This window comes from Ursus americanus, chromosome 6 (assembly GCF_024610735.1).
Source record: "Ursus americanus isolate L20-20 chromosome 6, mUrsAme1.1.p, whole genome shotgun sequence".
Classification (NCBI taxonomy): Eukaryota; Metazoa; Chordata; class Mammalia; order Carnivora; family Ursidae; genus Ursus; species Ursus americanus.
In genome coordinates this window covers 48,686,498-48,712,521 of record NC_142132.1, presented here as the reverse complement: position 1 = coordinate 48,712,521, position 26,024 = coordinate 48,686,498, and the positions used below count along the sequence as shown (strand labels likewise).

The 26,024-nt window shown below is 40.7% G+C and overlaps 1 protein-coding gene across 6 annotated transcripts in view; it reads right to left on the bottom strand.

Annotated features, from left to right (window-relative positions):
- The window catches only part of KCNMA1 (potassium calcium-activated channel subfamily M alpha 1), a 710,872-nt gene that overhangs the window by 230,810 nt on the left and 454,038 nt on the right, over positions 1–26,024 (bottom strand). For all 6 annotated transcript variants that reach the window (XM_045783283.2, XM_045783284.2, XM_045783288.2 and 3 more), the window contains exon 6: positions 962–1,037. In XM_045783283.2, coding sequence (XP_045639239.1) covers positions 962–1,037 — 76 coding nt within the window. The remainder of the gene's footprint in view (positions 1–961; positions 1,038–26,024) is intronic.

Here is a 26,024-nt window from a genome sequence, read left to right as displayed (position 1 = left end):
TCGGGAAGCTGTGTCCCAGCCTCAGCGACTGGGAAAATGATGCTGAATCCAAGGCCCCCAAAATGCAGGTGTATCCATTATAAATCACAGAATCCAGAAGTGTCCTGTTTTTAATCATTTATCAAACACGTCAACCTCAGAGGAAATGGAACATTAGCAGTGAGCTTCTTAAAGTGTAATTTCCTATAAGAGAAATTTATGGCCTGTACTTATTCTCCATTAGAGGACGTCTAACCTCTTTTATTAGTTTATTCATCAAGGCAGCCTGGTTTCAGGCCAGCTCTGCAAACCCGCAGGTTATCAGGAAAGGGATCTCTGGGGGATTTTTCCTCCTGGTCCGGTAGTGTTTTCCAGACCATAACACAGTTAACAGAAGTAGTCATGGTGCATTCGGCGGGAGGTTTTTAGGTATTCCCCAAAAGGCAATTCGCAGAGCAAGCCCCAGGGACTACCTTGCCTATAAAGTGAACATCTGAAATGTACTTTGAAATGAAATGATTTTCTGTTTGCCGTATGAGGTTTGTGATTGCCTCTCAAAGAGCATTGCTTCCATGGCTTTTACATTCAGGTTCAATTTCTTATTTAGTGATGTAATAAAGGGGCGATTTAGAACCCGGGAGCAAGGACTTCCCAGTCAATGAGCTGCTCGATCCCTCATCCACTGGGCACCGATCTCTCCAGGACGCTGTGGCCCATTTCCAAGCAACCCACACAGCCCCCAAAACTGTCCCCTTCCCCCCCGTGCACAGCTGTTTCTCTGTTTACCAGACAGTCCCCAGCCCTGCAGAAGAGAGCAACCCAAGCCTCGCTCCGGGCTTTCTCCAGATCTCTGGGTTAGATCACTCTTTCTGAGACTAACAGAACTCTCTCACCTTACGGTGATGAAAACAAAAACACCTGATATTTACAGCTTGGCAATGGTGGCCAGAACGAGGGAAAAACGTGAATAAGAACATCTTACCTTGTTTTAAGGATATTCAGAAACTGCAAAATTTCTGAAAACTGTATCAGTCTGAGAGCTCTTAAAAATCTCAAACCTGGAAAGAGAAATGAAATAGAGACACATTATTCTCACCGCGTGGTTTTAATGTTCACACTCTGCCATTTGATCTCCAGCGGCCAGGGTTGAAGGGATATGAAGTTCTTGCAGAAGATTAAACCATCCGGCACCTTGGACATAGTCCTTCATCCTGATTCTTGACTGGTTTCATCTCCCCTGGTAAACTTTCTCATTAAAGGAGGCCTGTTTTGAGCCACCGCGGAGGAAGGTCTGGTGGGGAAACCCAGTTAAATGAGGCTTCTCCTTTGCTCATCTCAGATTTAAAGCACTGTTTCTAAGTTATCTACACTTTGGAGAGGATTTTGTTTCTGAAAAAATGCTGGGAATAGGGCAGGGTAACTTTTATGCTAAAAGCAGATTACAAACAAATCAGATAACCTAATGTCTTTGATTTTTATTTATTTATTTTTTTTACACTTTATCTTCAGCTGACAAAATGAAGAGTACAGCCCACAGTGTGATCTGTTTTCTAGAAAAGTTCTATATTCTTCTCCCAGTCGGGGAAAAAAAAAAAAAAAACAGATTGGTAAGATCTTACACCCCATAACTTCAGAATCCAAAACGTATATGTTTCCACTTTTACTAAGCATCAAGATTAATGTCCTTTCTCAATTGGCAACTCTGCTGCATGGAAATCAAGAGCCAGCATTTCTAGACAGCAGAAGAGAGACGGGTACTGGGAAGGAAGATACAACCCAGGATTGGAGAAAATATAAGTTACTGTTGTGTTTTAATAGCCCGGGGTAAAATATATTTCTATTGAGATCAAATTCATGAGTCAAAAACATTCTGAGTGACTCATGGGGCTTTCATGCTTGGCCATCATGTAAGAGAACTACTTACAAAATACTGATTATCACAGCCTTGAGATAGTTTCAATATCACACCTTTGCTAAGGGGATTTTCTTTTACAGATTTTCAGAAAGCATTTTGTCAAGCGCCCCCACGTGCAAGTGTAGTGCTAAGCACAGAGTGGGCTAAATTGTGCACAGGCAGCTCTTAGCCAGGGGTGAGACTTTATTCTGGCCCCAGTCGGTGAGGCAGGAAGTGGTGGGAAGAAGCTGGGGGAGTCACCGTGATGCATCAAGGAGAGGAGACAGATGGGAAGGTTTCCACCTTTGGAAACCAGCTCCACATTGGACCCAGTTAGATTTCGCCTTCTTCAAGCATTAGGGCACAAGGAAGCACTAACACAAAGCCTGGGGGGGGGGGGGATCCCACTGCACAAGAGGGAGAAAGGAATAATAGCTCAAAAGGGAAATTTCTCATCTAAAAAGGATTTACCTCCACGAACAGACGATTTTCTCAGAAGACACTGGCCTTCTTTGCCAAATGATATTTATATTACTTTTATTAAACCAGAAAGCGCAAAGATGAGAAGGGATGGTGATTAACTGAAGGCCCAGGAGCCGAAACACAGTCCTAACAGAACTGATGAAAGGTTCACTTAACACAGCCGAACGCTGCAGAGAACAAAACCAAGAAGTAATCCCAGAACACAGAGAACATAAGGAAAAGGGGAAAAGAAGGATGAAACCTAAGAAAATGGAAATGGAGGGGAGATCACAGAAATCCAACCTATGAATAAAACATGTTCCAAAGGGAAGTACAAACAACCTGGAGATCATAAGTAATGGTCCGGACATAACCGAAAAGAACTTTCTAGAAAGGAAGAAAGGACTCGAGATTAAGAGGCAAATGAATGACCTGCTCTTAGAAACTCAGGCCAAGAAGTATCTGCCTTTTCTTTTCTTCAAATTTTAAGTATTAACATAAAAAACAAAGTGGGGAGAGGGTCACCATGAATGCCACAAAGACTAGATGATGTGATGGTAGGTATAAATGACAATGGGCAACACTCAGAATCCTAAAATGAGAAGAATCTGGCCCAAGACTTTTATGACCATCAAGCGCTTATTCAGCAATAAAGACAACACAAAAACAGTCTTCAAAAACCCAGGATCCCAGAAAATATATTGTTTGTGCAAAATATTTTCCAAGTTCTCAAGCCTTATTAAATCAGAATGAGTAGCAGAAGCTGGGAGGCATATTTTTAATAAACTGTACTGTTGGTCCTAAGCAGCCAGCCCAGCCCGGATGGCTGGTCTCAGTCCAGCATCATCTGCACACACTGCTGGGAGATAAAGCAACACATTTAGAAACTTGAGGTAGAAGACCAGCGGCGCCGAAACCAGTCAGCACACAGAAGGGTGCTTCAGTGATGTATCAGCCGTTAACGGTTTCAGCCTGAAAATCCTGTGTGTGTGTGTGTGTTTCATTTATGGAAACAAAATAGAACACAAATGACCCAAACTTTGAACTGGATTTCTTTCTTTCTCACCGTAGGTGATACTGTTGGCATCCTCCATTATTTGTCTGCAGCTTCCCACATTTTAAAGTGACTCACAAAAATATAATGGACTAAAAGCTTCCCTTGTAAAGGAGACGTATGGAAATCAGGGTAGGAAACACAGTGAATGCAGCAGCCGCAGGTCCTGTACTCTCGCTGGAGGTGAACCATAGCTGTAGCTCTGAGCACTTGGTCAATAAAAAAGCAGGGAGACACCAGAAGATTACAATGAACAGGAGAGAAAAACAAGCTGGTTCTCAGGAAAACAGTTTTTCCCAGGATGGAGACAGAAAAGAACTGTGTCCTGGAGAAAGCGACCCCAGATGATGCAGGAACATTCTCATGGACTGAACGACGGTGGGCTTTTATCTGACTGCCTCGTGCGGGTCATTTTCATGGCACTGCCTTTCATTAATACAGATGAGTAAACAAAGTTCTACGTGGGCTAAAAGAAAGCAGTCTGCATTTTATCCTTCGGTCAAGCCAAACCGTCTGGAGAAATGGTCATCTGAAGCATGTATCCTTCAGCTCCCGGACCCTGCTGGCCTGTTCTCAGCACAGCAGCCAGAATGAACCCGGTAAAAAGTGAAATAGATCAACGCCTCTCCTCTGCTCAAAATCCTCCAGTGTCCCCATTTCACACTACAGAGTAAAAGCCAAAGTCCTCCAAGGACCTACAGCAATGCCGCCCCATTTCCTTTTGGATCTGATGGCCTCCTCCTGTTCCTGACATTATTCTCCTTCTTTCCTCGCTGCCTTCCTCCAGGACCCATCTCTGCCAGTATAGACGCGCTCCTGCCCCGGGGTCCCGCACATGCTGCTCTCCTCCCCGCATGGCCCCAGGAGGCACGCCCACACCTCCTGCAGATGTGTCCTTCATGCCGACATCTCAGTGAGAGCTGCACTGGCTACCCTACTCAAACCGCAAGCCCCCTCCCTCTCCACCCCCCAATTCTTACTCCTTGTACTCACTTTAGTTTTCTGCCTGGCATGAGGAAGCACTGGTGCCTTATTTACCTGTGACTTACTTTCCGACTCCTTGTCTATACATCAGCTCGAAGAGGGAAAGAACTGGAGTCGGCTTTGCTCATGGCTTGATTTCATATACCTAATTCGTGCCTGGCATAAGGTGAGTGCTCGATAAATACCCACTTGAATAAATGAATCAGCCTTTTGAAAAAGAATGAGCAGAGAGGTAAAGCGTACACACTCTGCATTTAGATCTCTGAGACACCCCCCCCCCAGGGTTTCCTGAAGAAAAAGGCCCCGAGCGCTGAGGGCTCACCTGACAGGTGAGGGCTGACACCCTTAGGACATCCTTACCAGGAAAGAGCCATAACCAACAGTCACTCTGCGGCACCCAGAGAGGCCCTAAAGAAGTACAGACAGCAACTCAAATTACATAGAAGAGACCAAGAAAAGGGAGAGGTGGGATGGGCAATGCCTAATTGACAAATCATTCATCTTCTTTGCTTTATAATACTGTATTCTTATCATTTATTCCCTGTAACTTAAAATCTCTGAAATAAAATATTCTAGGAAAAATATAAAATGACTATGACCGAGTTGTAAAGAAGAAAATGTATGTGTACCAAAAACCATGATTTATGCCCCCACAAAGATCCAGATGAGTTCGAGTGAGCTCCTTTAAATATTAAGAAAGAGTAACTTCTCTATTATATCATCAACTAATCAAAATAGACTGTTCTCTCATTTTCTGTACTCTGCATTGGTTTAGAAAGCTGGAATTCCCTGGACACAGGTACCCCACACATTGGGGGGGAAGGCAAGCTCATCACACTAACAATAAACTACAGGAATCCTAAATAAACACTTCGATATTCTATCTGAGGCTATATTCCGTGAATAACACACATGGGCTGTAGTGAATATTGTGAGGCACAGCCCAGGTCCTTTCTTCAGAGATCTTTATTCTTTTTTTTAAGATTTTATTTATTTGTCAGAGAGAGAGAGAGAGAAAGAGCACAAGCAGGGGGAGCGGCAGGCAGAGGGAGAACCAGGCTCCTTGCTGAGCAAGGAGCCCAATGCGGGATTCAATCCCAGGGCCCTGGAATCACTACCTGAGTCAAAGGCAATCACCTAACCAACTGAGCCACCCAGGTGCCCAGAGAGATCTTTATTTTTCCCTGACTCCTGAAGAGGTCTCACCTAAGGTTACACCCTTGCCAGGGATGGCCCCCAGTGACCAATAGATTTGGGAACAAAGACTTGCTGCCCTGCCTCCATTCGGGACAACCCTAAAGAGCCATCCAGCTGTAGAGCTCTACATGGCATTGGCTGAAGCCTCTGCCGCAACTGTATCAGAGCTAGAGCTCTCCACCCAGTCTTAGTACCTTCATTTCTCAGGTCATACCCTGAAGACACAAAGGTTCAAAATCTTTGGAATGCTGCAAAAGCAGTTCTAAGAGGGAAGTATAGAGCCATACAGGCCTGTCTCAAGAAACAAAAAAAATCTCAAATAAACAATCAAACCTTACACCTAAAGGAACTAGAAAAAGAAGAACAAAAAAGCCCAAAATTAGTATAAGAAAGAAAATAATAAAGATCAGAGTGGAAATAGATAAAATAGAGACTAAATAGAAAAATAGAAAAGATCAATGAAACTTAAGAGCTGGTTATTTGAAAAGATATACAAAATTGATAAACTTTAGTCAGACTCATTGAGAGAGAGAGAGAGAATGCAAATAAATAAAATAAAAAATGAAGAGGGGGAGCCTAGCTGGCTTGGTCAGAAGAGCATGCAACTCTTGATCTTGGGGTCATGAGTTTGAACTCCCCATTGGGTGTAGAGATTACTAAAAAATGAATAAATAAACTTTAACAAAAAAAGGAAGAGGAAAAATTACAACCAATACCACAGAAATACAAAGAATTGTAAGATATTACTATGAAAAATTATATGCCAACAAATTGGACAACCTAAGATAAATGGATAAATTCCAAGAAACATATAGTCTTCTAAGACTAAATAGTGAAGAAATAGAAAATCAGAAGAGACTGATTACTGGTAACAAAATTCAATCATTAATCAAAAAACTCCCAATAAACAGAAGTCCAGGACCAGATGGCTTTACAGATGAATTTTTCCAAACATTAAAAGAAGAGTTAATAAATATCTTTTGCAAGGTATTAAAAAAATAGAAAAGAATGGTTCCAAATTCATTCTACTAGGTCAGCATTACCCTGACACCAAAACCAAACAAAGATACTATAAAAAAAGAAAATCACATACCAATATCCCTGATGAACCTAGATGCAAAAGTCCTCAACAAAATATTTAAAAATACAAAAAGGATCATTTCTCATGATCAAGTGGGATTTATTCCAAGGATGGTTCAATATCCACAAATCGATCAATATGATATACCACATTAACAAAATGAAAGATAAAAATGGTATGATCAGGGGCACCTGGGTGGCTCAGTCATTAAGCATCTGCTTTCAGCTCAGGTCATGATCCCAGCGCTCTGGGATCAAGCCCCGCATCAGGCTACCTGCTCAGCAGGAAGCCTGCTTCTCCCTCTCCCACTCCCCGTGCTTGTGTTCCCTCTCTCACTGCATCTCTCTCTCTGTCAAATAAATAAATAAAATTTTTTTAAAAAACTGGTATGATCATCTCAAAAGATGCAGAAAAAACATTTGAAAAAATTCAACATCAATTCATGATAAAAGCTCTCCACAAAGTAGGTACAGAGAGGAAATATCTCATCATAATAAAGGCTATAAATGACAAACCCACAACTAACATGATACTCAATCGTGAAAAGCTAAAAGCTTTTCCTCTAAGATCAGGATGATGACAAGGATGTCTACTCTCATCACTTTTATTTAACATAGTACTGGAAGTCCTAACCATAGCAATCAGGCAAGAAAAGGAAATAAAAGTCATCCAAATTGGGAAGGGGGAGTAAAATTGTCACTATTCACAGATGACATACTACTATACATAGGCAACTCTAAAGACTTCATTAAAAATCTATTAGAACTGATAAATGAATTCAGTAAAGTTATAGGATACAACATCAATATACAGACATCTGTTGTGTTTCTATATACTTCTAATGAAATAGCAGAAAGAGAAACTAAGAAAACAATCCCATTTACAATTGTATAAAAAAGAATAAAATATCTAGGAATATATTTAATCAAGGAGGTGGAAGACCTTTACTCCGAAAACTACAAGATATTAATGAAAGGAATTGAAGACAACACAAATAAATGGAAAGATAGTCCATGCTCATGGATTAGAAAAATTAATATTATTAAACTGCCCATCCTACCCAAAGCAATTTACAGTTCAGTGCAATCCTTATCAAAACACGAACAGTATTTTTCACAGAACTAGAACAAATAATTCTAAAATTTGTATGGCACCACAAGAGACCCAAATAGCCAAAGCAATCTTGAGAAAGAAGAGCAAAGTTGGAGGTATCACAATCCCTGATTTCAAGATATACCACAAAGTTATGGTAATCACAATAGTATGATACCAGCACAAAAACAGACACAGAGATCAATGGACCAGAATAGAGAGCCCAGAAATAAATCCATGCATATATGGTCAATTAATCTACAACAAAGAAAGTAAGAATATACAATAGGGAAAAGACAGTCTCTTCAATAAATGGTGCTAGGAAAACTGGGCAGCTACATGCAAAGGAATAAAACTGGACCATTTTTTATACCATACACAAAAATAAACTCAAAACTGATTAAAGACTAAAATGTGAAACTTGAAACCATAAAACTCCTAGAAGAAAACATAGGCAGTAATCTCTTGGTAGCCATATTTTTCTGGATATGTCTCCCCAGGCAAGGGAAACAAAAGCAAAAATAAACAATTGGGACTATATCAAACTAAGAAGCTTTTACACAGCAAAGGAAACCATCAACAGAACAAAAAAACAACCTCCTCAAAGGGAGAAGATATTTGCAGGTGATATATCTGAAAGGGGTTAATATCCAAAATATATAAAGAACTCATATAACTAAACACCCAAGAAAACAAATAATCTGACTTAAAAATGAGCAGAGTACCTAATTAGATATTTTTTTCCCAAAGAAGACATATAGATGGCCAATACACACATGAAAAGATGCTGAACATCACTGATCATTAGGGAAATATAAATCAAAACCACAATGAGATATCACCTAACACCTGGCAGTACGGCTAGAATCAAAAAATACAAGAAATAACAAGCATTATCAAGAATATGGCAAAAAGGGAACATTCTTGCACTGTTGATGGAAATGTAAAATAGTGTAGGTACTGTGGAAAACAGTGTGGAGTTTCCTCAAAAACAGAAATACCATTTGATCCAGTAATTCCATTTCTGGGTATTCACCCAAAGAAAAGAAAACACTAATTTGAAAAGATACATGCACCCATATGTTTATTCCAGGATTATTTAAAATATGGAATATGGAAGCAACTGAAGTATCCATTCATAGATGAATGGATAAAGAAGATGTGGGGTGTGTGTGTGTGTGTGTGTGTGTGTGTGTGTGTGTGTATAAATACAATGGAATATTAGTCAGCCATCAAAAAGAATGAAATCTTGCCATTCATGACAACATGGATGGATGTAGGGAGTATTATGCTAAGTGAAATAAGTCCGACAGAAAAAGACAAATACTACATAACTTCTCTTATACACAGAACCTAAAAAACAAAGCAAACAAACAGAAACAGACTCATAAATACAGAGAACAAACTGGTAGCTGCCAGAGGAGAGTCTGGGGGGGATTGCAGAAATAGGTGAAGGAGATTAAGTGGTATAAACTTCTAGTTATAACATAAATAAGTCACGGGGATGAAAAGTACAGGGTAATAACTTTGTATGAAGACAGATGGTAACTACATTTCTCATGGTGAGCATTTCATGATGTATATAATTGTCAAATCACTATGTTGTACACCTGAAACTAACACGTGTTAACTCTACTTCAACTTAAAAAAAGTACCCTGGAGATTATGTACCAGAAGAATAAGTATTCTGACAATACGTGCAGGCACGTTGGAGGTACTCAATAAATGGTAATTTCATCATATGAAGCCATAGAATTTAAAAGCATAGGATTATATACAGCTCAACAGAAACATCAACAAGACAAACAGAAACTCCAGAAAGACATACACACACTACACACACCACACCCACACTCACACACACTCACTCACAGTACATAGCATTATTGTTATTTCAAAATATGGGTGAAATTATGATGTTCACAATGATGAAATCTATTATTATTGATTGTCTGCTATTAATTACTTCTTGCACGCCAAAACCTTTAACTATAGTTGACAACAGAAGAAAATATAAGTACAAAGAGAAGAAAATACAACAGAAGAAAATAGACTAGACAGTGTGTCCAGCACATAGTTTGTAAGCAACAGAGCCAGGTCTCAACCCAAATTTGTCTACCTGCACAAAGCCCAAGCTTGTAAACGCTGCCCTGGCACAGACTTGGGCCAGTCAGTTCCAACTGCAGACATCGGTGCTCAAGTCAGCACTTTTACACAGATTCTCTTGCCAAAGTCTGCTAGCAATTTGCATTTCTACTGGTATGTAAATGGTCATCTGCCCACATCCCCACCAGGCTGAGTACTGGGGTAAAGGAAAGAAGGCAAGGAGGGAGGGATGATGGGACGGAAAGCGGGCCTCACCACTGGAAAGACCCCAAATAGAAGCACATCACTACTTTAAGTTTCTTTTCTATGTCAATAAATGAAGTTAATTATTTTTCACATAATTACTAGTCATTTCATTTTCTTCTTTAAAGTGCTTTATGGTGGCATTTGCCAGATGGCCTGTGTCTTCATCTTATTAATATATCTGAGCTTTGTTGGGGTACCTGAGTGACTCAGTTGGTTAGGTGGCCAGCTCTAGATTTTGGCTCAGGTCATGATCTCAGAGTCCTGGGATCAAGCCCAACCACGGGCTCTGCACTCAGCAGGAGTGTTCTTGAGGATTCTCTCTCCCTCTGTCCCTCCCCTCACTCATGCTCTCTCTCTTTCTAAAATAAATAAATAAAAATTTTAAATATATATATCTGGGCTTTATTGTGCTGTGGACATTATGCTCCCTATTATCTCCCAAGTTCGTCACTCTCCTTTTAATATCATTTAAAGGATTTTTCTAAGTCTAAAATTTTGCTTAAGGCGGGGTTTTCTCTTTTTTTCTTTTCAGATTCTAAAGTTTGTTACATGGTCTGATACATCAGTCTTCCATCACTGTTTCTTTTTGTTAAAATTCAACAATGGCCACCTCCAACATAAAAACAGATTTTTTAAATGCATCAACCTTTCCTCTTTATATGTTTAAGGCAGTGGTTCTGAACCTTGGCTGCACATTTCAAACACCTGGGAAGTTTTAAGAATTACTGGTAACTGCATCTATTCCGACTTCAGGAGCCTGGGTACAGCCAGGCAGAGGGAGTTCTAAGCTCTGAGATGATTGATTGTAAGGAGCCATAAAGGTTGAGAAGCATTGGAAACTTTTTCCGTAAATGGGCAGATAGCAAATATTTTAGGATCTCTCACAACTTCCCACTCTGCTGTAAATATATGTAAATGAATGGGCGTGGCTTTTGTAAATGTATGTAAATGAATGGGCATGTCTGCATTCCAATAAAGTTTTATTCAAATAAATAGTCCAAGGAGCTAGTTTGCTACACCTGCATTAGAGACCCACTCTTCAGGGGCGCCTGGGTGGCTCAGTCGGTTAAGAGTCTGCCTTCTGCTAAGGTCATGATCCCAGGGTCCTGGGATTGAGCCCCACATGGGGCTCCCTGCTCAGTGGGGAGCCTGCTTCTCCTTCTCCCACTCCCCCTGCTTGTGCTCTATCAAATAAACAAATAAAATCTTTAAAAAAAAAATAGAAACCCAATATTCAAATTCCACATGCACACAGATCACCGAGGATTTGTTAACATTCAGGTTCTGATTCAGGGGTCTGAGATGGGGCCTGGTACTCTGCATAGTTAACCAGTCCAGCATGGTGCAGATGCTCTTGGTTGGAGACCACACTTTGAGAAAACAAAGCTGCAGGGCAGTGGTTCTCAGACTTTGCTGCCAATACAATCTCCCAGGGATTTTAAAACAATACAAATACCTGCCTCCCACTCCCACACATTCAGATTTAATTGGTCTGGGGTACAACCTAGGTGTCAGACTTTTTAAACTCCCCTGATGATTCTAAAGCCGCATTTGGGAACCACTAGTTTAGGATTGTTTCTTCTTTTAACCTAGTTAATCTATCTTGATGTATTTATTTATTTTGGTCAATAGTATGCTAATGGAGTGAAGCTTTATTTTTTTCTCAAATAGTTAGCAAATTTCCTCTACCTAAGTAATCACTTGAGTAATCTAAAATCACTAAGATACCCATCAAGCATGTTCCGTCTCTACTTATATTAAATTAATTTTAAAGAGCATACTTGTTAACTATAAGTTAGAAGAAATCTATAGTATAATAAGAGACTACCTGCAAAAAATGGATTCAGCGTGAGGCGCCTGGTGGCTCAGTCAGTTGAGCGTCCAACTCTTGATTTCCACTCAGGTCGTGATCTCGGGGTTGTGAGATCCAGCCACAGTGCCAGTCTCCCTGCTCAGCACGGAATCTACCTGAGATTCTCTCTCCCTCTTCCTCCACCCTTCCCCATCCCACCCTGTACCCACACGTGCTCTCTCTCTCCCAAAATAAATAAATCTTTAAAAAAATGCATTTAGCTCAAGATCTTACGAAAAAGTCATCTTAATAACATGAAGAGGTAGAAGATTTCTATTTTAGTGTTTATAAGTGAATAATCAGAAAACCAATAAAGATTAAAAGTGATTTAAAAAATTTACAGGGACAAACAACAACAATCAAACAACATAAAATAAAGTACTGGCTGATCCAATAAAGATGCAAATAGAAAAAAATCATGCACAGTTCTGTAGTAATAAAACTGAAAGCCTCAGTAATAGGGGGTGACTTTCCAAGAAATGTAAGCCTTAAAAGTTGCTATGACCAAAAAGGGAAATAGTTGTAGAATAATAATTGATACATAAATAGAAAAATTTACTAATACCTTCCCTTCAAAGAGTTGGCAACCATGTAATTTATTATTAAATTCTTTAAAACATTTACATTTCACTGAAATTCTAAATTATCCCATAATACAAAAAAGAGAGAAAATGACTAAAGTTGTTTTATAAAATAGATACCTATCTGGTACAAAAAAATTGACTTTTCAAAGCACAAAAATAAAATAAAATAATTTCACTAATGTTAGAAATGCCACGAGTCTACATAAAATACCAATATATATTCAATATATATAAAATACCAATATATATAATTCATCAGTAGATTAAAATATATATAATTCATCAGTGATTAAAATAATAATCTGGTTCTGACGAAACCAATAATAGTTCTAGTTAAACATAGCAGATTGAACGGAATGCTTTATTTCTGACCCCTCTCAAAACCTCACTAAAGTAATGCTAGAATCCCCTGAGGACAAAAAGAAGGGAAGAGACTATAGCATGTAAGAGAAAAGCACAAAATGTTGGCAAATAAAAAGTGGATATTCAGTTGGAATTTAACTTGGCAGAGCTGAGAAACCTAATTTCACATTTGCATAACATATAGAGTAACTATGTGTGTGTGAGTGTGTATACATATAATTATACATATACATAATATATATATAATTACATAAATACACACATAGTTATATATAATATACAAAGAATATATATTATTATATATTATTAAATGAATTTCCAGGAAGAGAAAATAAAGGCAATTAGAAGCAGGAAAAATTCAAAATAATATTACAATCAAGTTTCCCAGGCCAAAAGAATGACCTGCATTCTCAAATTGGAGAGGTCTGTTAAGTGTCCAGCAGGTTGAATTTTCAAAGACCCAAATCTAGACATATCATGGAGACATTTCAGAATCAATGTAAGTAAAGATATAAGCCCCTCAAATTATTGTTACAATTCCCTTGGCTGCACTCGATGAAAGGAAACAATGGAAGAGTATCTTCATAATTCTCAGGAGAAATCATTTTGAACCAAGAAAGATATATTTAGCCAGCCAGAAAAAAATTAATCCCAAAGAAGTGAGATACAAGAACGAATGGGGGAAAAGAGTTAAAAGCAATTGATTAGTTTATGTGTTGATGAATATTATAAAACATAATAAATAATAGCAATGACCCGCAAATTAAAATCTCTGGATGATACTACATGGAAGATAGAGATATTGGGGGGGGGGCAGCAGTGGAGGTAAGAAAGGTGAGCTAAAGTTGTCATCTCTCTTGTGGGGAAGGTACGATTTTTTAATGTTTATTTATTTTAAGCAATTTCTACACTCAACATGGGGCTCGAATTCACGACCTCAAGATCAAGAGTCATGTGCTCTTCCAACTGAGCCAGGTAGGCACCCCAAGGGGAAGATACTATTAATTATACACATTAAGCGAAAATTTTAAATTTGTGTATCAAAAACTTGAGAATATATTTGGAATTATAAATTCGAAATCTTAGAGGGGAAAAAAGAACAAAAGAATTTGATCAGTCCAACTAGAGGAAAAGAATTGTGAAAAAAGAAACCAAAGAAAAGCATATTAATTAGAAAATACTATTGTAACAGCAAAAACAGCCCAATCATATTAGTCATCACAACAAAATCAAACGAGTTAAATTCATCTATTAAAAGACAAAGACTTTCAGATAGTAGAAAAACACCAATAACACATTCCAGATGCATGCTCTTTGTAAGAAATACACTAAAAACAAAATATAAAGAAAAGTTAGAAATGAAAAGCTGAAAAATATGTACCAGACAAATGCTGACCAAAAAAAGAGGCATGTAAAGTGATAATGGTACTAAAGTGACAGCTACTGTGAAAAATTATGAAAGAAATAAAGAGCAATACCTCATATTGATAAAAGGAACATCCGCCAAGAATGTGTAACGATGAAAAAAACTTCACACACCTAAGAATACACCTTTGAGATACAGAACACAACATCACAAGAATACATCAAACAAACAAAAAACATTGGCAATGCCACAGCACAATGGGAGGTGTTAATGTTTCTTTTCCAGAAACTAGCCAAAAAATAAGCACAAATAAAGAATACTTGCTTAACATTTAATTCCTTGGGATATCCTATACATACTTGTATGTATTTACCAGAATGGATAGGCAGACACATCTATTACTCACTAAACTAGGAACACACATTCTTTAATAACCACTGAATAGTCGCAAACACTGACCACATATTAGGCCACAAAGAAACTTCACCAAATCCCAAAATGCAGAAATCACAGGGGCCATTTACCACAAAGCAATAGAATAAGAAAATCACAAAAAGACAGGCAAAATAGACTGTATTATATAGAGGATTTAACATATGAAAAGGGAGTCATCACAAATTAAATGGACATGAGCATTGTGCATTCATGATGGAAGGATTGGTGAATAGTGGCAATCAATATAAACAGCCACCTCATACCATACTTGAAATTAATTTGAGATGAACTGAAATGAAATATAATAAGCCACAGAATAGCTAAAGAAAATATAATTATGTATTTATTAGCTCTCTGCGGAGAGGAAGAATTTCTAAACTCAGAAGCAAAAGGAATCATAAAAAACTTGTAAATATCAGGTCAGCCACCATAAAAATACCAAAATTCCGTATGTCAAAAAAATTATTGAAGATAGGGGCACCTGGTGGCTCAGTCAGTTAAGTGTCTATCTTTGGTTCAGGTCATGATCTCAGGGTCCTGGGATCAAGTCCTGCATAGGGCTCCCTGCTCAGCGGGCAGCCTGCTTCTCCCTCTCCAGTTACCCCTGCTTGTGCTCTCTCTCGGTCTTCAAATAAATGAATAAATCATTTTTAAAAAGTACTGAAGATAAGATGATTACCTAGAAGAAAAATAATTTAATATGATACAATAAGGATGAACTCTTTGTAATGCCAAAAGCATGTATAGAAAATACCCTATCCCTAGTTCATAAATAGGTGAAAAATCATAAAGAGGCACACAATGAAATAGTAAGTATAACTAGTAAACAACCATTAGAAATTATTAGACTTGGTTGAAATAAGAGAAATGGAAGTTAACCAGATATGGTAACATTGTGTTTATTCTACTTAACTAGCAGGATATTTGAGTTTCACCTCCTAGAGATGATTCTACAATGAGATAATCTTATAATTTGATGGTGGAATTGTCAATCAATTCAGCATTTTCAGAAAGTTATTCTGTATTATGAATCAAACTAATTCCATTTCTGGAAATACAGCCTAAGGAAAGATAAAAAATATGGGACAATGCCATAGAAACAAAGATCTTCTTTGCAAAACTACTCGTTGAACAAGAAAAACAGATGGCAGCTTAATACCTAAACACAGATTTTTCTTCAATATCGTCCATCTTCTTCATGAGATATTATACAAGTTTGAGAATAATATAACGGGAAGAAATTCTTATGACGTGGTGTTAAGTTAAAGAAGCAGGATGTGGAAAGCAGAATGGTGGTTACCAGAGGTTGAAGAGTGAGGGGAAAGGGAGTTATTTAATGGGCAGAGTTCCCGATTCGCAAGACGACATGGTTTGGAGATGCATTTCACAACAATGCCGATACACTTAACACTACTGAACTGTACACTTAAAAATGATGAAGATGGAAAATTTTATGTTCTGTGTTTTTTACCACAATTTAAAAAAAAAAGCAAACAGGAAACATTTTTTAAAAGTAGTGTATAAAGTACATGTTCTCCATGATAAAACTATAAAAACTACAGGTATATGAACAACAAAAACTAGAAGAAAAGCATAAAATGATGACAGTGGTTCTGTTACAGATGCAGGATTTTTGAATTTCTTTCATTTTCTCAAGTTTTAAAATAAATTTTCTGTAAGAGGTGCATGTAAATCTTTTTATTCTTAATTTTTTTTAAGATTTTTTATTTATTTATTCGACAGAGACAAAGACAGCCAGCGAGAGAGGGAACACAAGCAGGGGGAGTGGGAGAGGAAGAAGCAGGCTCATAGCGGAGGAGCCTGATGTGGGGCTCGATCCCACAACGCCGGGATCACGCCCTGAGCCGAAGGCAGACGCCCAACCGCTGTGCCACCCAGGCGCCCCTATTCTTAATTTTTAGTTGTTATTATAAAGTTGGTGGCAAGTCAGGACTGAGGTCCTCTAGCTCTGAGCCTTGTGTCTCTGTCAAAGAATCAGGACCCTGAAGCCAATGGCTCCAGGCAGGGAAGACCCCCAGCAGTGGCTTTAGAGGGTCAAACTTAGTGCCCAGGACCCAAACAACCAGGGTAGGGTCGTCCTGAGAACAGGTGCCCTGGCATCTCTGCACTGGTCAGTGATGTGGGTGAAGGGATTAAGACCTCTTCTGCTTCCAGTGGAAGCAGCATTGCTATTCTGGCAGAAATTGAGGGACATGGAGGCAAATGATAAGTCATTCACCATTCAGGATTCCCATGAACCCACAGGAGAAAGGACTCGGGAGATTCCTGCAAGCAACATCCCACCTGAGTAGAAGACCCAGGAAATACACAAAACATGCCTCCCAGCTTGTGCTGGAAGACCTGCCAGTATATTCCCATTTGCTACTTTCCATTCTCTTTAACACCCTAATCTTTAAATCCAAAAAGCTGAAAGGTTCAAATAAACCCCTGTCCTTTCCAATCCCTCCACCCCAACATAAATCCTGAAGAACAATTATTTTCATGGTGTCTGACAAGGTCATGGTCATCTGGCCTTGCAGCCGGAGAGCTCACACTGAGACCAGGAGTCCTCAGGGCACTGGCGGGGCAGACAGAAGCACAAGGAGGCTTTTCTAGGGTGCTCCCCTTCTCCAGGGTAGTCACCCACCTGCTGCCACCAGGTCCCACCCCCCATCCTCAGCTCCAGGCCCATGTGCTTCTCAGCCACAGCAGAGTAAGTGGAGCCTCTCCTTTCCAGCTGGAGGGAGGGGGCCCATCTTTCTTGCTCTCAAGTGCCCTGAGCTTTTGTTCCTCCAGGCAGAGCTAGTGTTTTATAAATGGTACTGCTCACTTGTCTGACCTTTTCAAACCTTTTCCCTAGGTAACTGTTCAGGCAGTTTTGCTCCCCACCTTATCCCAGTCCTACTTCCTGTCTGACAGATACTAAACGTCAGTTGATATTCAAACTGGGACTGTCACCTATTTGTTCATTAATTCATTCATTCATTCATGCCAGACATGTGCAGTGAGTGCCTCTCTATACCAGTCTCTCACTGTTCTGAACACGGAAGGTACCGGGGTGGTGCTCCTGCTTCAAGAGTCTTCCATTTGAAAAGGGGAGCCAGAAAGTAGAGAAACACATTTTTTTGAGTAAACAAGCACATCTTATTGATTTGATCTCTTAAATGTATATGAACTAATTCATCTCTTTCCCTCCCCACTGCCAAAACCGTGGACCAAGCCACTGTTACCTCTAGCTAGGTGGACATCCCCAAGCTGGTCTTTCCTTCTTCACTTTTATTCCTGCAGCCCACCCTGCCCCCGACCATACTCCAGACATCAGCGAGTCACATCACCCCCACCCAAGAGCTGTGTCACTAGAAATCAATTTCAGATGCCTTACTTTGCTCTGGAAGGCTTTACATGATCTGGTCTCTATTCATTTCACTTCTACGCTCCCCGTCCTCACATCTCCCACACTGTGTCACCAGTCCTTGAACATTTCCCACTGCATTCTCAGCCCAGGGCCTTCCCCTCCATTCCTTTCTAGAACACTCTTCCCCTAAATCATGACAAGGCAGGCTCAACTGGACACTGCCAATCTGCCCCCCCCCATTAGCCTGTCCTTCTTTAGAGTATTTATCACAATCTACCATGATCTTATTTGCTTGTTTATGTGCCCATTTTCCTCCGGAGAATGTCAGCTCCACTGCACTAGTCATCTCACGCACCTGCCCACCACCATGTCCGTCATCTTCCAGAACAGTGATGACTGGCACATAGTAAGCACCCACTGTTGAAAATGAACGAGCGAATTTATGAGAAACCCTTCCAAAGGAAAGCAGGAGGACTGGATACTAAGTTAAACCTGTAGTATTACTCAGTTACTCAACTCTTATTCAGGAAACGGTCTATTTCTCTTAGCTTATGAGCCCATCATTCTTGCTCATCTCTCTAGCTGCTTTCATGGTGGTCCTCATCCATGCTGGATGTTTTAAAGCACTGAGCAGCTCTTTCCTGAAATGAAGGGAGAGGGAAGGTAACAATCCAGTCAGCAGATCAAGGGTCCCAGCCTGGGGGCATGAACATTTAGATTCCAAGTGAAGTCCACGCAGATATTTCAGCCCTAGAGAGCCTTTCGGGCCAGTTCTAATGAGAAGGATTGACCAGGATTCACTTGCTTTCTAATTGGAATTTCACTATACATAATTAGATAACGCAGACGTAGTCTGAGCTGTGCCTATCCGCATCAGAACACTCAACTGGGCTCCAAAGGACAATACTTCATTTTAAAGAAGCTCCTGGTACCACGAACCTCTCTGGAAATAAAAGATATCTCTTCCTAAGTCTGGGATCTTTAGGCCCAGAAATGTAAATTTAAGCCATTAATTTCAAATTCCTGTACATTATGGATGACCAAATAAAACCAAATCCCTCTCAGAAAACTGTTGAGACAGAAGAATCTTCCCAAAGGATGCTTCTTTGACCTCTGTTGGGTAAGAAGAATGAAGCATCACGCAAGATAGGCAAGACAGCGTCCCTATGGTCCCACATGAGGACATAAGAAAGCAAACAGAAATGGCACTGTTGTTCCTGAAAAAAAGACAAAAAAAAAAAAAAAAAAAAAAAACCAACCAACCAACCAACCAAACAAACAAAAAAGCATACTGTTCATAGCTCCAAAAGCCTCTTCTGAAAATGCTGACTCACTGGAAATTGTTACCACTTAATAAATAAGAAGGAGGTTATTGCTGTCGTTTGCCAAGCTTCCCCCCACATTTCTGAAATATATCCTTTAATAGCGCAAAAACATTTGGGAGCACTAAAGACCAGGAACATTCATTTAAAAAGGAAAGCCAGGATTTCTGCCTGGCCCAAAACATCTGAGTTCGGGGGTTTGCCAAGCAAAGAGGAATGGAGAAGGCTACCACCTGGCCACTGGATATCACCCTAAATCCAGCCTCTAAGAAGGGCACTTCCATCCTGGGCAGCCTCCAGGAACACGGGATATGTTTTGGGGGATAAATGCCAGGGCCGGGAGGGGACCTTACCCCAAGAGGCGCAGACCCTGCTGCAGGACACCAGAGACTGCCTGAAGTTCTGCCGTTCCTCCTGCTCAGGGGGGGCGGGCCCAGACCTCACCCGGTAGCCGTTACGGAACAAGTCCGCCAGGGACTTTCTGCGGCGCCTGGTGGGTTTGTAAGCCTCTGTGCTGGTGCTGTTGGGTGCGTGATGGTAGACCAGAATCTTACTGGGGATCATGGTGGAGGCAGAGAGCTGGGCTGGGCTCCAGGTCCTCTTCAATTCATGTCTTGCACAAGCTAATGCTCTGCAAGGACCTGGAGGAGCCTGTGTTTCTCGGACCCGTGCTGCAAACAGGTCCTCCTGTCTAGCGCAGTATGGCTCACGAGCATTTATGTCCTGGTGGAGAGTCCCTCCTCCCTCACTCACCAACAGCCTTACAAAAATCCTAGCACACTCAGGGCAGCAGCATGAAGCCTCCTCAGAGAGGCAGCTGGGAAGGGAGGGGAAGCACTCTCATCCATTATGTCCTACAAGCTGATCAATCAGCTTCACTCTGTAAATTACCACATAAGCTCCTTTGGACATGGTTTAGGGGGATGGAAGAAGAAAAGGCTATAATTCCTCAAATCAAGGAGTACAGAAAGGGATGTGGAGGGGGGCTGCAGTTTGCATTCTACTGGGACATTCCTTTTATTTTGGTGATACCGTCTGATGATTGAGGGTTCTTAGGGAAGACTCCCTTATAGGATATGATGCCCAACTAGAGAGAAAAATTGAATGGCCCCACTCCTTCTGTCCCACCTCCCACTACCAACATAACCCAAATACATAAATCCTCTGCTAATCTCACGTGTAGGACTGAGGCAGAGGAGCGACTCTGGGCTTTCCAGAAGACAGGAGGAGACACTCCATTAGAGCTCCTGCCCCTACACTTCCCTACCCTGTGGTTCTCAGCATTTCCTCTCATTACTAACACCAGTCCCCTCATTACTACCACCACCAGGGAGGAGGGACACTGAGTGTAAACAAAAATAGAGCAGGGACAGAGAAAGTATTAAAAATATAGACAGAGAAATATCTATATTTGTAAATTTTTAGTCAAGGCTCCCCATAATCTGGCTCCCACCTCTTTTTCCAGCTTTTACACTGCCTTCTAGCAAAGCTAAAATGATCAGATGGAATTTTCAGAGAGAGCAACTTATTGCTCCTCGGTATAGATGAGTTCATCCTCCCAACTGTGACTTATTAAGTATCCATCATGTGCCAAGCATTGTAATGAGTACTGGGTGTTCAGCAGGTGACAGGAACAATACAAGTTCAGCCATGCTGGAGTTTATGGTGTAGTAGGAGAGAGAAGCAATACAAAATTTCTATTAGAAATTTATTTAAATAATAGTTTAAGTGCTGCAAAGGAAAAGCATAAGTAGCTATCTATATGAGCGTGTGTGTGTGTATGTGTGTGTGTGTGCATGTGCACATGTGTGGTGCATATTTGTGTATCTGGATGGGTATGTGTGGAAAATGTTGTGATGTGTATATCAGAGAGGGCTTCACATTGATTATGAGTCCTAACAGGTGCGTAGCAGGCAGACAGCTGAAAAGAGAACAGTTGTGGTGAGGAGAATTTTTTTTGGCTGAGGAAGCAGCATGACAAATACCCCAAAGAGGGAAGAAAATGGCCTGTTCCTGACTTGAAAGGAACTCAATGTGTCTAAAATGAAACAACTGCCGAGAGACCAACTTTTTAAAACTTAACAGTTCTCTCGAAATGATCAATGTAACTATAGGTCCTACAGACATCATGAGGATAATGAAGGAATATTATAAATAATATTATGTCTACAAATTTGAAAATGGAATGAAATAGATAAATTTTGTTACAAATACAACTTTTTCAAAATGACACAAGAAGAAAGGAAAAATCTAAACAGCCATGTATCTGTTAAAGAAATTGAAACGTCAATGAATAATATACCCACAAAGAAAATTTCAGGTCTAAATGATTTCCACTGGAGAATTCTACCAAACATTTAAGAAGGCAATAATACCTCTCTTATAGAGGAAAAGGAAACATTCCGCAAATTGTGTTATGATGTCAGCCTAACAAAGACACCAAAATCTGACAGAAGCATTACAAGAAGGAGGAAAAGGAGGAGGAGGTGGGGGGGGGGGAAGCAGAGGAAGGTGGGGGAAGGAGGAAGAGAAGAAGAAGTGGGAAAAGAGAAGAAGGAGGAGGAGGAGGTGGAGGGAAGGGGGAGGGGGACAGAAGGAGGAAAAGAAGGAGAAGAAGAAGAAGAGGAAGAAGAAGAAGGGGAAGGAGGAGGAGGAAGGGGAGGAGGTGGAGGGGAAAGAGGAGGAGGAGGAGGAGGAGGAAGAGGAGGAGAAGGAGGAGAAGGAGAAGGAGAAGGAGGAGAAGAAGAAGAAGAAGAAGGAGGAGGAGGAGGAGGGGAGGAGGGGGAGGAGGAGGAGGAGGAGGACGAGGAGGAGGAGGAGAAATTATAGACCAATATACCTCACAACATAGGCACAACAATCCTTAAATACATACTAGTAAAATTAATCTGGACTAATACAACATGACCAAAGGAGTTTATCCTCAGAATACAAGATTAGCTTGACAAATGAAAACCAATAATGTTATTTACTACTTTAACAAATTAAAAGAGAGGGCGCCTGGGTGGCTCAGTCGTTAAGTGTCTGCCTTCAGCTCAGGTCATAATCCCAGGGTCCTGAGATCGAGCCCTGCATCGGGCTCCCTGCTCAGCAGGAAGCCTGCTTCTCCCTCTCCCACTCCCCCTGCTTGTGTTCCCTCTCTCGCTGTGTCTCTCTCTGTCAAATAAATAAAAATCTTCTAAAAAAATTTAAAGAGAAAAATCATACGATTGTTTTAACAGACCTCAGAAAAAAATTTGAGAAAATACAACACCCACTTTATGATAAAGACTATAAAGCTACATATGATAAGAGTTTGAGACAGTATGTTATGACCTAAGCAAAGACAAATTGATTAATGAAAGAGACTAGACTCTAGAAATAGACCCATATATACGTATAGGATGATATACATATATATGGGGCAAGGAGAGAAAGAGAGTTCATTGATTTACAACAAGCACCAATACAATTGCATGGGGAAAGGAAGGAATTCTCAACAAATGTTGATAGAAAATCAAACTCTCTGTGACAGAAAAGAAATGAACCTCAACTCATCTAACACTACATACAAAATCAGTTTGAAAGGGACCACAGACTTAAATGTAGAAACCAAACATAAAGCTTCTAAAAAGGAACACTGGAGAGTATCTTGAGGACACTGTGTTCTTATGACACAAAAGGCACTGACTGTTAAACACTTGATAAATGAAGTATAATTAAAATTAAAAATTTTTCATCAAAAAGCATTTAGTGGCTTTAAAATATAAGCCACGGATATGAAAGAAAATATTTTAATGCACTTTCCTGACAAAGAACTTAAGGAAATGCAAATTAAAACTTCAATAAAATATCACCATATTGGAATGGCTACAATGAAAAAGTTGACAATACTAACTGTTGGCAGGGAAACAGAGCAACTGCAGTTCTCATACATTAATGAGAGAGCTATAAAGTGCTATAACCTCTTGAAAACTGTTTGTCAGCTCCTTAGAAGTTAAATATCCATTCATCCTATGACTCAGAAATTCCATTTCTAAGTATTTATTCTAGAAAAATCAAAACACATGTCCACAAAATCATTTGTACAGGATGATCATAAACATTGTATTCAAGGTCACCAAAAGTCAGAAATCACCTAAGTGTCCATCAACAGGTGAGTAAATAAACAAATTGTGCCACATCCGCACAATGGAACCGTATTAGCAATCAAAAGGAATATTAATCCATTCTTTTAAAAGTGCGGACCAAACGATTAATTCTGATGCAATTACACTAGTCAGTGAAACCAACAGATATCCAATTCCCTAGATCCCATAGTAATTCAACTAATCCTATACATTTATTCAACTAAGCACCTATCTAGAGGAGAGGCAAGATTCTGGAACCCAGAATGATGGGATTCAAATCCCAACTCTGCCATTACTAGGGAATGAACACTGGCAAGTTCCTTCAACTCACAGTGTCTCAGTTTCCCTAACTATAAAATGGGAGTAGTAATGGCAACCTACCTCACAGGGTGATCGTAAGGAATATATCACGGTATCTGTAACAGTTAAACTTGTCCTCAGTACACAGTAAGTGCCACTGAGTGTTTGCTGCTATTATTACTATGAGCCAGACACTGAGCAAAGCACACTGGGGATACAAACGTGATTAGCTATAGGCCCACCCTCAAGGAATTTATCATATTATGGAGCAGTTTACAATTTATAATTGTATTTAGCTCAATAGGAAAGATGACTGCCTACATCATTTTATTTTAGGAGAGGACCCCCACATTAGCATTTTTCTCGCACTTGCTCCTCGATGCCAGAACGTCCACTGGTAGAGCAGCAGCGATACATAGTAAGAAAGACCCGTGCTGCTGGTATCAGATAGATGTGGCTTTGAACCCTGGCTCCCTTCCTCATGCAATGAGAGGACTCGGGCTGGATATCTGAACCCTGCTAACCTACCCCCACACATCCCCATAAAGGTAATAATTACGCCCCTAAGGGGGCACACAGAAGGTACTACACGAACGCTCATTCTTGGGCTCCTCCGAAGCCCTGGCTCTTGATCCCTCTTCCTAGGGTCTGGTATTAAAATGCACAGTTGCTTAGGAGTCACTAATCCCCCAGTGAGGAAGAAGGGACTGATGGTTCTCTTGGTTGCAGGAAAACTATGAAGCCACCTGGGTATGGGGAGGGGAACAGGTGCAGGGTATGGGGTTGAAAGGGGCAAACTGTGGACCAAATTGAGAACTAAACCAGCTCCACTTGCTGGCGGGTCATGACTCTGTTTTTAGCTGATGGAAGAGTACTCCAGTGTCTGTGATTTGAACTAGGGAAGATAAAATGTCAGGGCTGAGTCTATGATCAGGCACATATTACTGTTTATTCACCAAATCCCAGACCATTTGAATTAAGTGCCTCAGGCCACCTCCCCACACTCTTTTTAAAATTGGAGACCAGAGCCTGCCAGCTTTGCACTGGCCTCAAGTCACAAGGGGAAAGGATGCTTTGCCTTAGTCCCTGGTTTGTCTATTCAAGAAAATATTGCCTAATCTCCAGTTAATCTGCCTCCTCCCACCCCACTCCATCTTCTTCCCTCTTTCTCCCTCCCTCCTGAGAACCAACCCTCTGAAGGGTAGAGTCTGTAACTCGGCCCCTTTCCCTCTCCCCCTCATCACCAGCTAGTGCCAACATCACTGACTTCTTGGTTCCCTGTATTTTCCTCTCATTTCCAAAGTAACAGGCTCTGCCTGTCCTGACACACCATATGTGATGTCGGAGACAAATGAATCCAACGACATCCAATATCCTCTCCTTCTCCCCAAAATGAAAACCTGAGCTCAGTGACGAACACTGGAATAATCCTCCCTAATCCCACTGCCCACGCTGAGCCCCAGCTGGAACGGTGACACATGGCCCTGAGCTTCCCTCCCGCCTGACATTTGGACCCACGGGAGACAGATGGCAGTCCCCAGTCACTGAAGTGCCCACGGGTGTGATTTGTGAGCTCTGCACCCCATCTACTGCAGGGAGGACCTGAATCAGTTCGCCTGGTCAAGAAATCAAATCAAAACAAAACAAAATGCATACCTAGGGATAAACTAGGACAGGGCTCCTGCCAACTGGAAGAAGAGGGGCTGAACGTTACCAGCTACCTGGGAGCCTCAGGACAAGCGTGAGACAAGAGAGGCACCTAGCGCATAAAATTTCAGGAAGCACCCTTTTCTTAGGCCAACTCTGCCCTTGCCTTGCCCTGAGAGTGAGTCATTAAATTTGCACCGCACGCCCCTCTCCTGCCTCAGCCTAGTCCCCTCCCTCGCACCTGCAATGAGTCTATTACTAAGTTCACCTCTGAAAATGGCTCTGCGTTTTCTGTCACCTGTGGCAAGAGAGAAACATGCAGGGTTATGACGGTGGTGAACCGGGCAAACCTATAAAGTCAATGCAGAGATCAACGTTATCCTAAAATTAATCTCAAGCAGAATTTTTGTGCCAGCGGCTTTGAATAAAGACTGAGGAACACGGTGAATTATATCTTCAATTACAGTTTACAAAGGACAGAGGCACTCCTTCCAAATGGTGCTCTTGATTTAGCTGTCTATAAAGCCAGGAAGCAGAACGCTGAATCTTAGGTCAGTAGAAACATTTTCGCAAGGGCCTCAGGTGCCATAGGATTT